Genomic DNA, 16,822 nt, shown 5'->3' on the forward strand with positions numbered 1-16,822 from the left:
CATTCTTTAGAAATGTTGGCCCATATTGATAGGATAGCATCTTGCAGTTGATGGAGATTTGTGGGATGCACATCCAGGGCACGAAGATCCCGTTCCACCACATCCCAAAGATGCTCTATTGGTTGAGATCTGGTGACTGTGGGGGCCATTTTAGTACAGTGAACTCATTGTCATGTTCAAGAAACCAATTTGAAATGATTCGAGCTTTGTGACATGGTGCATTATCCTGCTGGAAGTAGCCATCAGAGGATGGGTACATGGTGGCCATAAAGGGATGGACATGGTCAGAAACAATATTCAGGTAGGCCGTGGCATTTAAACGATGCCCAATTGGCACTAAGGTGCCTAAAGTGTGCCAAGAAAACATCCCCCACACCATTACACCACCACCACCAGCCTGCACAGTGGTAACAAGGCATGATGGATCCATGTTCTCATTCTACGCCAAATTCTGACTCTACCATCTGAATGTCTCAACAGAAATCGAGACTCATCAGACCAGGCAACATTTTTCCAGTCTTTAACTGTCCAATTTCGGTGAGCTCTTGCAAATTGTAGCCTCTTTTTCCTATTTGTAGTGGAGATGAGTGGTACCCGGTGGGGTCTTCTGCTGTTGTAGCCCATCCGCCTCAAGGTTGTGCGTGTTGTGGCATCACAAATGCTTTGCTGCATACCTCGGTTGTAAGGAGTGGTTATTTCAGGCAAAGTTGCTCTTCTATCAGCTTGAATCAGTCGGCCCATTCTCCTCTGACCTCTAGCATCAACAAGGCATTTTCAGCCCACAGGACTGCCGCATACTGGATGTTTTTCCCTTTTCACACCATTCTTTGTAAACCCTAGAAATGGTTGTGCGTGAAAATCCCAGTAACTGAGCAGATTGTGAAATACTCAGACCGGCCCGTCTGGCACCAACAACCATGCCATGCTCAAAATTGCTTAAATCACCTTTCTTTCCCATTCTGACATTCAGTTTGGAGTTCAGGAGATTGTCTTGACCAGGACCACACCCCTAAATGCATTGAAGCAACTGCCATGTGATTGGTTGGTTAGATAATTGCATTAATGAGAAATTGAACAGGTGTTCCTAATAATCCTTTAGGTGAGTGTATATATATATATATATATATATACACACACACACTGGTGGCCAAAAGTTTGGAATAATGTTCAGGTTTTTTTGTTTCGGAAGGAAATTGGTACTTTAATTCACCAAAGTGGCATTCAACTGATCAAAGTATAGTCAAGACATTACTGGTATAAAAAAACAGTACAATCACTATTTGAAAAAAGTCATTTTTGATCAAATCTATACAGGCCCCAAGCCATCACTCCAACACCTTTCCTTGAGAAATCATGCTAAATTGCTAATTTGGAACAAAAAAAATCACTTGCCATTATATCAAACATAGTTCAAATCTATCTGGTTCGTTAAATGAAGTTTAACATTGTCTTTGTGTTTGTTTTTGAGTTGCCACCATATGCAATAGACTGGCATGTCTTAAGGTCAATATTAGGTCAAAAATGGCAAAAAAGAAACCGCTTTCTCTAGAAACTCATCAGTCAATCATTGTTTTGAGGAATGAAGGCTATACAATAGAGGTTGACCGATATAGGATTTTAACAATACCAATAACTAAGTTTGGAAGACAAGCCAATAACCAATTAATCGGCCGATAGTTATTAAAATTGATACTGAAAGATAAACAACATTTAAAAGTAAAATAGTGCTGAACTTTATTAAAAAAATAAACAGTACTGACTGAAACATGAAAATGTTTTCTATTTTTTAAATAAAATAAATATATAAATATTAATATATGAACTATATTAATAAATATTTAAGTAAATAAAAGATATACAACCAAACTGAACTGCTGGAGGGTTGTGCTTGAGATTAATTCACATGTTGGTTGCATTAACTATTATTGCACTGTGCTTTTCCTGGTAAAACCTCAGTAAAATACTCCCACACTGGTACTTTCTTTAAAGCCTTTGCCATCTGAAAATTATTAAAATATTAATAAAATATTACAGGTCAAATGTGTGAAAATTTCACTGGTAGGTTTTCACTGTAAAGTAACACTTTACAATAAGGTAAATGCCTTAACTAATGTTAAGAGATATAACCTAAATTTTAAAAATGTATTCAGTAAATGTTGAAATTAACATCAACTAACAATGAACAGTATATACACACAGCATTTTACATTTTACACTTTTTAAATGCCTTAGGTTTTCTCTTCTCATGAAAAGAGTGAGGAAAACGCTCTTTATTACCCTAAAACCAAGACAACGATCACTTCACTTCTTGTGAGGGATCTTTAATGTGAAACTAGGGCAAACTAGTGAATTGCAATGTCTTATAATTTTTTTTTATGCTTCTATCGGTGTGGATTTTTGCAGCTAACTGATAGTTCCAGAAATCGGTATCGGTGCTGATTAATCTGCAAAACCGATATATCGGTCGACTCCTCAGACCACTGTCAGTAGGTACTACACACTGCTGACCGTAAGCACCCCACAAGCCAAGCCGTTTCAGAGATGCTCTGACCCAGACGCCTGGCCATAACAATTTGGCCCTTGTCAAAGTCACTCAGGTCTTTACACCTGCCCATTTCTTCTGTGTACAACACGATGACTATGAGAACCGATTGTTCGCTTACCAGCTAATCTAACTACACCTTGACATGTGGCTTTGTTAGGAGATGATCCATGTTATTTGCTTCACCTGTGAGTGGTCATAATGTTTTGGCTAATCAGTGTATAATATATATATATATATATATATATATATATATATATATATATATATATATATATATATATATATACACATACATACATATACACACACACAGATGAAGATAGAAGTTTACATTCAATTAGGTTGAAATGTAAAAACAAATTTTTTAACCACTTCACAGATTTAATTAGCAAACTATAGTTATGTATAGTTATGCAAACTTTGTGCATAACACGAGCACATATTTCCAACAATTGCTTACAGATTGTTTCACTTTTAATTGACTATATCACAAATCCAGTAGATAAGATGTTAACATACCCTAAGTTATCTGTGCCTTTAAGCAGCTTGGAAAATTCCAGAAAATTATGTCAAGCCTTTAGACAGTTAGCTTCTGATAGGAGGTGTACTGAATTGGAGGTGTACCTGTGGATGTATTTTAAGGCCTACCTTCAAACTCAGTGCCTCTTTGCTTGACATCATGGAAAAATCTAAAGAAATCAGCCAAGACCTCAGAAAAAAAATTGTGAACATCCATAAGTCTAGTTCATCCTTGGGAGCAATTTCCAAATGCCTGAAGGTACCACATTCAACAATACAAATGCATTAGCACCATTAGTTCACGCAACCTGCTCAGGAAGGAGACACATTCTGTCGCCTAGAGATGAACTTAATTTGGTGCGAAAAGTGCAAATCAATTCCAGAACAACAGCAAAGCACATTGATGTGATGGTGCTGTTTTTTTACATCAGTAATGTCCTAAATCACAGTATCTGCAGGTTCGAAGGAATGAAATTTAAGAATTTTAAGGTCAAATAAAAGAAAAATTTAAGACCACTTTTATAATAAAAAAAAAAAAACATTAATTCAAAGCTGGTAAATACAAAGCCACTGAGGCTACTTGAATGTCTCCGGACATGTTTTGTTTTGTTTTATATATATATATATATATTTTATTGTGCATTTATGTGCTAATAAGTTAATACAATATTAAAACTCTAAATGAAATCATTAAGAATGTATGTAGCCTATGTTGTGACACTTCTCTTTAGTTACTAGCTTTCTAGCAAGACATGACACATTAGACCAATGCTTTGGCAATGTCACCGCTTATGTCAAACACTGAAGTGGTGGCAAAAACCATGCATAAAAAGTAAACTTTTATCGGATTACGATGTTGAAAAATGATTCAGAGGGCTCAAGTTGACTGCTGTGGCTTCAAACCATGGACTGAGATAATTTCAACTCACAACTTTGCTGCATAAATTTACAGCAAACATGATTACATGTTTGTTATTAATCTTTAATAACTAATGTATTTAATTTATCATTAAAGAAATTGTAACGCTAAGAATATGTTTGTCTTTATAACGGTTTTGTGTAATATTTTCGTTTAATCCTCTAATCTGTCAAATCTAACACAATAGTCCATGGGCTTTCTTTTGAAACGAGAACGCGCTTGCAAATTGTTGACCGCTTTGTCGATTACAAACAGGAGCTACAGTGTTAGCGATGCAAAATAATGCTGATGAATGAATTTGACTCACACAGATTCTGCAGTTTTAAGCGTCTCCTCTATTCAAACCTCAAAATGTAAGACCTCAGCAAACGACATTTAAGACTTCTTGTAATTTAAGATATTTAAGACTTTTTATGGCCTTACATTTTAAAAAGTAAATTTAAGACTTTTTAAGGACCCCGAGGTTTCCTTGTAAATAAACTTTGTGAGTGATACACACAGTGAAGCGTCAGAGTGCTGATGGTGTCAGACCATCAGTGCTCATGGAACGTCTCTCGTCCAATCAGATTCGAGGACCAGAATTAACTGTTGTGTGTGTGTGTGCACGCGTGCGTGTGTGCGTTCGTGCGTGTGCGAGAGAGACTCACAGCTTTGTGCGTCTCTCTCGAAGTGGCGTCTCTGCCCCCCCCCCCCCTTATCTATCTCCCGCTGATTCCAGGCATGCGCCATGACAGCCCGGCCACGCCCACCTCCTCGTCACACTCTTCCGCCACCAGATTCAGGCCAGGGAGACCTCCGGCCTGACTTATTCCTCCGCCTTCTGCAGAACCGCTCCAGTACTACCGCACTATATCTCCTCAGAGTCATGACCCTCCAACAGCAAGGGCTCTCCGACAGCGCATCCCTCCTCCGTCCCGGGCTTCGGCACCAATGTAACAAGTTCACAGGAATGAGGAAGTGTTTTTAAACTTAAATCAGAAGACACGCTCGCTTGACAATGAAAAAGAAAACCAATGCAAATAACAATAAATCCAAAAGGGGTCATTAAAATCACACTCCGAGGACTCGCCCTTTTATTTCCCCCGTCTCTCACTGTGAACACAGAAACAAGCAATTACCAGCAATTCATCTCAGGTGAGAACCCGTACCGTTACTCTCTTCCAGACAAACACTTGACAACGGCATATATATATATATATATATATATATATATACACACACACACACACACACACACACACATAGCAAACATTAGCCAAAACATTAAAACCACCTACCTAACATTGTGTAGGTTCCACTAGTGCCGCCAAAACAGCACCAACCCACATCTTGGAGCATTCTGGGATGCTCTTCTTCACACCACAATTGCAGTTATCTGAGTTACCGTAGACTGACTTTGTCAGTTTGAACCAGTCTGGCCATTCTGAGCAATGCAGTGCAACTAATCATACAGATACGGGTCAGGAGCTTCAGTTAATGTTCATATCAACCATAAAGTGAAGAAATTTGATCTCATTGATTTGGATCATGTCATGATTTTGGTGCCAGATGGGCTGGTTTGAGAATTTCTGTAACTGCTGATCTCCTGGGATTTTCACACCCACAAAACAGTCTTTAAAATTTACTCTAAATGGTGCCAAAAAACAAAAACACCTAGTAAGCAGCAATTCTGTGGACAGAAATGCCTTGTTTTGATGAGAAAGGTCAACAGTGAATGGCCAGACTGGTTCAAACTGACAAAGCCTACAGTAACTCAGATAGCCACTCTGTACAATTGTGGTGAGAAGAATATCATGTCAGAATGCTATTCTGAGATGGGGGTTGGCACGGTTTTGGCGGCACGAGGGGGATCTACACGTGTGTGTGTGTGTGTGTGTGTGTGTGTGTGTGTGTGTGTGTGTGTTTATTGTTTAGATGCCTAATTTGTCTTATAAGTACATCAACATGTAGAACACATGCTAAAAACTGATATTCTCTCTTTAAGGACATGGACTAGAATGCAAATGAAGTTGAATGACTTGATATCATCTTTAAAAGGCAAACCCAAATTTTACTCTTTAACAAACAGTGAAAGGATTCTTAACTCTGTGCTGAACTGGTGAGTGAAATTTGGCAGTGGCTAATAACAGACATTTTAAGTCACGAATGCGAGTGATATACTCGCATTGTAAAAGGCTCCGCAGAGAGTAAAAGATCAGTTTGGAGATTTTAAGAATCAATATCGATAATCAAATAATTAGTCCAAAAATCTAGCGGTTAGTCCAAAAATCTATAATTTTGCTCACCCTAATGCCAAACGTGTGAAACAGAACAAGCGTGTCCAAGAGAGAAAAGGGCTCAGTTTCAGTCTCTCTTGTGCCTCATAGAAGAGTCTCTGACTACACTGAGAAAAGCCGCTCTAAGTTTGCCCTTATTTAGACAACCTGGTTCGTCTTTATTGAACTGTTATGGTTACACGTTTTTTTAAAGAAACCTTATTTCTTTTACACTAGAGCAGTTGTTCCCAAACAAGTGTAACAATTCTGTTATGTTTAAAAATAATGAGAACAGTGATGTTCTGGTCAAAAATTATCCGAATAGAGTAACAGTAGATTTACAGCACACTCATTCATTAATTATTAACATGGCAATATGCATAGGCTTAAATATATGTTTTCACACTGAATACATGCTAAAATGGTATCATTATAAATTGCGAGTTGTGGTACTACATATATACATTAGACAACAGTAAATGATTAGCTTTACTGTAAGGAATTACAGTACTTAAAATCAGCTGATACTTTGATTCCCAACCAATTTTATTAGTCTGAAAGAAAAACTGAATTATGATTTATATACTGTAACATTAAAACAAAAGGAATACTGCAAGAAAGAAAATATATTATTGTACAGCAAGTGTCTGTGTGTTATAATGAAATGTTAAGTTATAAAAAAAGTGGTCCCTATGTTTTTATGAGCCACATAAAGTGCATCATCACCAAAGTTTGTGATGACTATATTTGCAAATAGCGGGAGAATAGTAGACTTAAATCCAGTTTGTGGAGGCACATTTATGTATCCAATAGTAAATGGAATGTGCATTCCCAATCAGATAGCAATCTGATCGATGAAGCATGAAAGTGTAAACAGGCCAGATTACTATTTTATCCATTGGTCAAAGTTTCTAACATCAGGCCAACTCCAAAATGGTTACATCTTTTTGTTCTAATTAGATGTAGTTTAATCAGTGTAGACAACAACATGGCTTGCCCTCTAGCTTTTAGTCAGCCATGATAAAACATGCATATTATGAAGTAATAATAACTATACCAGTGAGGCAGCTTTGTCAGTTCGATCTGTAATCTGCTACCTGGGGAGGTTTACATTATCATATGAGGTTATGATTGAGGCAAACTATTAATGAGCACAAATCAAGCACGGCCCTCTGAGTGGGGAACAGAGAGTTTTAATTATTACTTATGAGTTAGTTATTAAGAGGTAAATACTGAATGCACCTCACTGCATCGAGTATAAAACCAATGCCATTCTGTTTATTCATGACAGTTCAGTGAACCTATCTATGTTCTACAAGGTCCATGATAAAACTGGTCTGGAGTTCAAACACTTTTAATCTTTGACTGTTACTGTAATACAACCATAACACATCAAAGCCGGCAATTATATGAATTGTCTTGCTTACATCACATGTCTACAAAATCTGTATAACTTCAAAACAGTTCAAAGGTGTCCAATATACAGTATAAATAGGTGCAATGTTCAAATGTATTAGAAAACATAAACTGCATCAGAAGCTAACAATTTTCAATATAAAAATTAGTCATAACTAGGTTTAACAATTATCTATGAAAGCTTCACAAATCAGCCTGCATGTTTTACAGAGGGACTCTGAACACTGAAAGCAAGGTTTAAAATTAAAAATTACAATTCAAAATATTTATCGGATTTAAGATAAAAATTAACGCAAAAAATATATGTGTGACAAGGAGAAGCGCTGAACTGTCCTAATCAGCCGGGAGGGGGATAGAGACGAGCCGGAGGCGCCAGTTGAGAGAGAGTATGTGCGTGTGTCTGTGGGTTTATGTTTGTATAAGTTGATTTACATCATTAAAGTTATGCTGCCAGTTCCCGCCTCATCCTTGCCCATCGTGAACCCCCTTTACATTTGTGCCGATACCCAGGAAGGAGGAGGGATGCACTGTCATGGAGTCTTCGCCACTGCCGTCCACCAGGGGAAGAGCCGCGGCTGTCCGCCAGGGGTTAGAGGAGTCGTTGTAGGCTGCCGGGAGTCAGAGGAACCACTGCCGTCTGCCAGGGGAGGAGCAGCTGTGGTCCGCTAGAGGGCGGATGAATGGCTGAGGACCAGGCGACGGCATGTCCAGGGACCGACGAGCGAGTTTTTCTTTCCCTCTCCCTCCCATCGTCTCTCCCAAAGGCGAGGAAGTTCTGCCGGCAGAAGGACAGCTAGAAGGGCAACACCTCCCCTCCAGGAAGGGAGGGGAGTACACCATGCCGGAGGTATCCCCGGGCTGAATAGGGTGGTGGAGTAGTGTGATGAGTAGGAGGGCATGGCCGGGCCATGAGGACACACACCTGTCGCCGAATAGTCCTAACCAGCCGGAAGGGGGATAGAGACGAGCCAGAGGCACCATTTTGAGAGAGAGAGAGAGCGGCCGCGTGTGTGTGTGTGTGTGTGTGTGTGTGTGTGTGTGTGTGTGTGTGTGTGTGTGTGTGTGTATGTTTGTTTAATTGATTTATGTCATTACAGTTATTTTGACTGTTCTGCCGTTTCCCTCCTCCTCCTTGCCCATCATGAACCCTGTTACAATATGCATTTGAATTACAGATATGTGCCAAGCCAGGACAATGACTTAGGTAGAGGTCTTTGGCTGTTGTGTCTTGTCTCTCTCTTATCAGCACATTTTAAGATCCCTGTGTTCTGTTCTGTTGCACTCTGTGCAAATGTACTTTTGATTGACTGATGTATTATAGCTCTTTTCTCCTAACTGAAATAATGTATTTTTGATGAAAAATGAAAATGAAAATTTTGTTTTTCACCCCTGTTGACAGCCCTACTAGAAAGTTAAAGTGTCTTTACAATCACTTCACAATTAAAGTTAAACAAGGAAGTCTATCAACCAGATAAAAACATCAAACCAAATGAATGTCTATTGAACAGCCAGCAATAAGATAAAGATCAATAATCTTTGCACCAGACTGTTAACCAGTCATTAATTATTTACCAATTCCTTGTGCTAAACAAAATAAATGTGACAAAACAAAAAACATACGTTAATTATAACCCAATTGCAGACTGTTAAATGAAACATTTAGTGAATTCATAAAGAAAACCCAAAAATAAAGACCAGTAACTGAATTAATCTCCTTAAATCTGTGATATTCCACAGCATCAGAGTCAAGCCCTCCCCACTGAGCCAGTCAAAACAGAGGCATAACTAATGGCTGATTCCCAGGTTTCCCAGACTCTCATGTTCACTCTTCTCTCTCTGGAATAAGGTCTGTGGTAAGGTAGTCCATAAACAGAGCGCTGTATCGATGTCTGATTAACAGACCTTCATAGCTACAGGATAGTATTGCTGAATTTCATCTGCTGGTTCTCCTTTCCCCCTTTGATACATGTCTTCATTATCTAATGGCTTACTTACAGACTTCGGAATGCTTGTACTTTTTAGCAGGCAATCAATAACTGACTGTGATAATAGATATAACAGAATCACTAAATCATCGTATTCACTAAAAATCTTAAGGCTAAAAGTAGCATATAACTTGGAAATTCAGGTTCAACTCTTCAAAATACACTCCTGTGTCATTCCTAATTTTAAGATTTGTAAAACATTTTAATGCAAAAAGTATTGCCTGAACCAGTGACAATTTAGAAGTTGTCCCGAGGACTCCTAAACAAATTATCCGAAGCATGACTGCTGTCGACAATCCAAATTGCAATCGAGTCAATGTATTAGATTATAATGACATACTTAACAAAAATTATTTTAAGGTTAATGTATTTCAATTTCATAAAAACCCATCAAATTGGATTGATTAATCTTTAATAAAATAAATAAAAAATAAAATAAATATTTTTAAGTTGCATTCATTTGTTAAATATTATACAATTCAATTACACAGAATTTTAACAAATCTTAGAACTTAAAAATAGGTTAATATATATATATATATATATATTTTAGGGCTGTCAACAGATTCAAATTTTTAATCGAATTAATTACATGGTGTCCCGATTAATTAATCGCGATTAATCGCATATACAAATATTTGCTGAAAAAGCCCCTCATATAACAATTATTCAATATAAAATTATGAAATAATGATACATAGTTATCTTTAAATATTTTAAAATGATATAATATATAAAAATAAAATATTCAGATAATTAAAATGCATTACATTCTTGTAGCAGAAGAGTTAATCATTGATAAGACAATACAAAAAGCGGTTTTAGAATACAATGTATTGTTTACTACCATATTATTGAACATAAGCCAATCATTGGCAAACTGTTCACAGCAATCCAAGTGAATTTGTCAATCAGTTCGAGATTTATTATGAGGGCTTGTTTAAGGACCCATCAATTTCAACAAGCATCAGACATGCTTGTGTCATGTCTCGGGTGCGTTGTGTCATAAACATAATAAATTTTGGTCACTGTGTCAAGTGCCATACAGCTGAAGTTTCACTTACTGCCCTCTGAAGTAAACAGCTGGTACCACAAGCTTGCATTTCTCAGGAATCTTCCATATTACAGTCCGGTGGCATTGCGATTAATTGCGGTAATTATTTTTAACGCATTATTTTTTTTTTTAAATCGACAGCCCTAATATATATATATATATAAAATTTTATTATATTCAATATTTTGACTGCATTGACCAAAACAACCCAAATTATACCAGAGATAAAGGTTTTGAGCGAGGTAGTTAACAGAATAAAGCCTACTATTTGTGGGTGAAATATCATCAAGTTCAGGTAGCCAATGTGGGATAAATCTATATGTATTTTGTATAAATCATTTTGGTCAAATTTTAGCTTTGTAATAATGAACAAATCAATTAATTTAATAAATATAATATTGCATTGCCAATTATCTTTTGTTACATTTTTATTGTTTAATTGCATAATTTGTACTACAGGTATTACATTGATTTGTTGAACACATGCTAAAACCCGGTACTGTCTCTTTAAGGAAATCCTGCATTTCTACAAACACCGTCTTTAAAGAAGTGCATGTTAACGAGAGAGACTCATCTGTGCTATGCAAGATTAGAACAATCTTGAATGTTTGTTTTTTTGCCATTTTTAATCAACAACTGACCGTAGAGAACAGAAAAGCTATTAAAAGAGACATTATTCAGTGATAAATGGGTCGCGTGTATCTCATCTTTGGGCACCCATTAAACCCAACTTTTTCTCTAAGCACACACTGAAAGGATCTCGCTGCCAAATACTCCACTCACCAGTAATTGTGTAGTATAGTGGTGAATTGTATACATTTTTAGTTGGATAGTGCTAAATTTGGTTGCAAATGTGAGTGATTTTCTCTCATTGAAGTGGAGTGCTGCGCTTAGAGAAAAAGATTGATCTTGAGATTTAAGAATTGATATCGAGATCGTTCAAATGAAGATCACTATGTATCAGAAAATCAATAGTTTACCCACCCCTAGTTTACATGATAATACTGTCAGTCAATTTATCCAGTAGGTGAATTGCAATAGTTTGTAAAAAGCCTAAAAATGTTCTTCCTCGTTAAACAAATCAACAACAACAAAAAGAGAATTCCATCCCATGGTTGTTCATGGTGTGTCTAGACGTTAACCCGCTGGCAGCCTAAGTCTTGCGAGAGTTTAGGGTAAGATTTAGTGGTAGGGTTAATTTTAGGGGTAGAGTTTCTGTAGGACTCTAAATAAACACAAAAGACACAGTGTGTAAACATTCAATGTGGCACTCGTGAGACTTTAGGTAACTGGAAGGTTACCAGCTAGACAGGATAGTTGTTTACTTGTCAAGTTCTTCTTCTCATCCTTTATGGGTGAAGGTCAGAACAGCTGAAAGGTGCTTCGAGCCACCTAGCGTACCAGGGTAAAATTGCGTGTCGATCAGCGCCACCTAATGTAAAAACGTGAATGTGCTAACGGCGATATTTCGCCTCACTTTTAATGTGAAAGTGCCATTTCTTTGGCGATTCATTTTGCATAATTGCATAGCATTTGGTGTGCAAAGCCCTTTACTCTTACCTTATGATTTCCTTAGTATAACTAGCTCTTGATAGTTTTGTGTATAGGTTTTAAGCAGAAACACTCTACTGAAAACTTCTAGTGGCAAGATAAAAATGTTGTGAATACGGGCCCAGATAATTTACAGAACCACAATCAGCCAAATGACAAAATCATTAAAAGAAATTGTTATGGATCGTTTGATATATTTTTCTAGCTGACCTGCAATGTGTTTTAGGGGACGCTTCCTATCTGGCTAAGGAAGCGGTTTATATCCATTAAATATTATTTTCCAAGTAGTACTGCTGTATAAAGTTTAGCAAAAAATACTGGCCTGTCTGTGCAATATCAAATTCACAACCACTCCACTTTTCATTAGGCACTCAGAGCTTTTAAAAGAAGGTTCTTCTGTGAGAGTGTGTGTGAATAGAAACCCTTGCCATTATCTACTTTATATAATATGATTGAAACTTCCCCCTACTGAGGGTCTCATTTTCAGAACAAGGAACTCATGAGGCAGATGGCTTATGTCAAGGGTAAACCTGGTCTATCTTGTGACCCACATTGTGCATGCAGGAGGAGACCTGGCCTGCTCTGGTTCACTTTTGTTCCCTGGTGTCCTGGGAAGAATCTTAAGGCTCTAATCACTGAGAGACATGCACGGAGTCCGCAGTCGTGCTCTCTCAGAGAAACCACCATAAATCATCAGCCTTCGGATTAGGACTGTGGTAATCATGTCAACAGACAGATTACATTTTGTTTGTCCTTTAAAATACATATCTGAGGAACGGTCAAATTGTAAACCGTCACTCAACTGCATTTTTCATTAGCGGCACTCCTGAGAACATGTGTGCATGTGGGACGCACATGAGAAGAGGGATTTTTGTGTGCATGTTTAGGTGCATTTGAACATCAGTACACATAAAGGGCAGTCTGCACTTCACAAGCATCATGTATGAACTTATCCAGGAAAGTTGAGCTCAGCTATTCATCACAGCAGCTTAGAGTAAGATTTCTGGGATACAGAACAGAATGAACAGAAACTGCTGAGATACACGTACCAATACTCTCTACCGCTCCAGCCTGGACAATGAAAGCAAATATTTACAGCTTGTGGTCTTGTGATAACCACTTGTGTTTCTTCAGGGCATAAGTGTTTTGTGCTGTTTAGACATTGGTTGTGGTTTAAAAACTGAGCCCTAATTGATGCAAGACACATGACTAAAACAAATCCACAAAGAGGAAGTTGACCAGCCTTTCGCATAAAGCATGTGATCATGTCAGTAAACAAACACAAAACACAAGTACCTACCCAAGCATGCGTCAATAATCACTCTTTTTTTTCCCTCAGTCAATCAAGCTATAAAAATGATTTATATGCAGAAATAAGAAGCTTATAATTTTCCTAAAGTACTTACATTCATTCTTCTGTATTATTTGAATTTTTTTTTTTTTTTTTTTTTTATAAATAAGTCAAAATATTTGTTTTATGGTAATCAACAATATACCACAAATACTGTCGACTGAGCTTAACATGTATAGAACACAGAATTTTCCTTTAAAAAAAAAAAAAAAGGATGGGAAGCAGAAGACAGAGTTATAACAGGAAGCCTCCACACATCTGGGGTCAAACGTAGGGAGTCACTGACACAAAGTCAGTCTATAAACCCTGAGAAACTCAAACAGGCTTTTCAACATTCCTCGTGGTTGCTTTCCTTACTGAGTTTGTTAAAGACAAGCCTAAGAGAAGATACTCTACATTGCTGTTACTCTGAATAAACTGTCTGATCATATCATACAGATACACAATTAGCCCTTATGCAAGACCATCACCAAAAAAAAAAAAAAAAAAAAAGATTTAACACTATAAATGGTGAATAACACAATTTAAAAGCATGCATATTGCTTCAAAATACTAGGTTAAAATTTAAACACTGGAATTTCTCTCAATATACTATGTGAATGAACAGGAAAAGGAAGGGCTATGTGGTACCTATAAAAGGTCTAGAAACAAAGTTAAAGAAATTCCGTGTTTAATACAATCTCAATCGACAGCATGTGGCATAATGTGAAATTGATTACCACAAAAAAATCATTTTTACTCATCCCTCCTTTTCTTTAAAAAAAATAAATAAAGCAAAGAGTTGACAGTGAGGAAAGTTATTTGAACATTTACAGATTGGAAACATTCACTTACATTATAAGTGCCTCACTATTTATTTATTTTGTATTTATTTATTTTTTAGAAAAGGAGGGAGTAATCAACATTATACCACAAATGCTGCCGATTGAGCTGAACTTGTATTGAACCCGGAATATTCTTTTAAATGGTCACCAACAAACAAGTGATTTCTCACCCATCTGAAAACTGTAGCAATGGTCATTAAATGACAGCATGGTTTGAGTAACACATAGCTCTGACTGGCTTTTACAACCCAACACCTTAGTTCAATGACAAGGGACTCCCACCAAACTTTAGAAGGGAAAAGGTTGTAGCCTTGAGCCCTAATGAATGAAGGCTAGACCTGAATATTTCCTATAGACATCACAACAAATGGGAGGGCACAGTACTTTCATTATAACTAGTACAACACTGAATGACACACTGTTGTACCTATGAGAGCCAGGAAGAGGTTACTCTGGAAGATGTCAATGACTCTCTGGATGGAGTTTCTCAACTGTCTGTCTTCGGTGTTACTGAGTTTTGACCGGTATTCCTCCAGCAGAAACAAAGCCCGCTCTGCATCTATGAGACACACAAAGTTTACATGAATTACATATTTATACAAGACATCGTAACATTCGATACTTGACAACTGGTCATTTCAAACTCCTTATGAAGTGGATATAGCATAAAGACTATCAAATGACACGGTTGACTAAGTGAGTTTGAAAAAGTATCCAAATTAACGAGTTTAAATCCAGTGACTTAACGAGAGAAACAGGGAGGTTAGTCGTATCTCAATATTTTCTCGTCTGAAATGTTCGTTTAAGCCTCACAGAAGTGACTTCCCGGTAACAGTGTAAGAGTATGTAAAGTTATTTCGAAGTTAACCGTGATTATGAGTTTTAATGAGAGTTGTTTAGAGTCAGGGTAAATGCTCTCACCTTTTTTCCTGACTGGCATGTTTCGGTTGGGCTCGTGCGCGAGAGCCAATCCAGTTGAGCTCGCGTTATAAATGAACAACACGCACGATAATAAAGCACTCCTCTTCCCTACACGAGTCCGTCCAAAGTGTCAAGGGGGTGGGGGAGGTAACTTAGACTCAAATATTTATCGGGTAAACATGATGTTCAGGTTGATATGAAAATAAGCCGTAGGATTTTTGAGTCGAGCGCGAGCCAGTGCTGCGCTTCTTTAACCTGACAGTCGCGAGACACCACAGTACTGAGCTTTACTCCGCTGACAGCCGCGCACTTTCATTCAAAAGACACACTGACGCTGGGATCCAGCCTCCGCCGCCAATCTGCTCCGCGGCTGCGGGAGGGGGGAACGGAACAAATGTCGCCGCCAGTTGCAGGAGGACTTCCAATAAACTCCCCAATGCAAATATGCACCTAGCTGGCACGCGCTTGCAAGGGCTCCACGTGAACACAAGCGATTCAAATCCTAGCGTCCGTAGTTTGGCACATTCTTCTTTCCCTAAGGAGAAATGGGGATTGTTTTCCTAAACGTCAAACTTCTTTCGCTATCTCCTCCTCTTTTTTTCTTCCTATGTGTCAGAAATTCCAAACTTTCCTCCAAAATGGCGTCCCAGTGTTGGAACCATGTCACGTGATTCTAGACCCTACCCTTGACCGCCCAATCAAGGGACTGGGATACCTTTCAGATCAGGGTTGGGAAGGTGAGACTTGACACTTTCTTAAAGGAGACTCACTGACACGAGTGCTTTATAAACATGGGTCCATATGAGAATAGAAGCTGTTTAAATTCAACAAAGGTACATAAAATACACTTTAAATACACCAGGTCTGTGTTAGCAATCCACTGCCAATAAGTTGTAGATGCTGTTCACGTGGCAGATCTACTGAGTGAGCATTACGTAAATCCACACAGAACCTGATCTTGAGATGTGGCTACACAAAGTTCTCTGTGTTAATCCTGAGGTTTAATGGTCAACCCTAGAGTGGAACTGTTTTAGATGGTGCAGTCATGCGGCTTTTCAACAGATTTTGTATTCTGTGTTTTTCATGATGATGATGGTGTTCTTTAATGGGTTGGTATTCATTGAAGTGGTGCCAAAATTTGAAGGTCATTTGGCTGCACTAATGTAGATTTATTTGGTGTTTAGATCACTAGTGCAAAATTATGAACATTTAAAGCAGTGATTTTGAAATGGTGCAAGCATAAAATTGTTTTACATGTCCACAGTGAAATATCCCAAATCGGGTTAAAACAAAAACATTATCTGTGTCTTTCAATCCCAGAAAGTACAATCAAGCATTGGATGAATCATCTGTGAACAGAACATGACCGATAGAAGACACAGTCATGCATTTCACAGCTAACATCTATCGACACAAACAACCAAAGCAGTGGCCCAGATTAGAAAGTAGTCATGGTAAAAGAGGATTTTATTTTTAGATGAT

General features: G+C 37.8%; 1 protein-coding gene across 11 annotated transcripts in view; it reads right to left on the reverse strand.

The window, feature by feature from the left end:
- The window catches only part of dlg1b (discs large MAGUK scaffold protein 1b), a 145,601-nt gene extending 129,627 nt beyond the window's left edge, over positions 1 to 15,974 (reverse strand). For all 11 annotated transcript variants that reach the window (XM_052133254.1, XM_052133252.1, XM_052133251.1 and 8 more), the window contains exons 1-2: positions 15,341 to 15,974; positions 14,847 to 14,978 (exon numbers count right to left, since the gene is read on the reverse strand). In XM_052133254.1, coding sequence (XP_051989214.1) covers positions 14,847 to 14,978; positions 15,341 to 15,359 — 151 coding nt within the window. In that variant the 5' untranslated portion in view covers positions 15,360 to 15,974. The remainder of the gene's footprint in view (positions 1 to 14,846; positions 14,979 to 15,340) is intronic.
- Positions 15,975 to 16,822: the final 848 nt, after the last annotated feature.

This window comes from Xyrauchen texanus, chromosome 9 (assembly GCF_025860055.1).
Source record: "Xyrauchen texanus isolate HMW12.3.18 chromosome 9, RBS_HiC_50CHRs, whole genome shotgun sequence".
NCBI lineage: Eukaryota > Metazoa > Chordata > Actinopteri > Cypriniformes > Catostomidae > Xyrauchen > Xyrauchen texanus.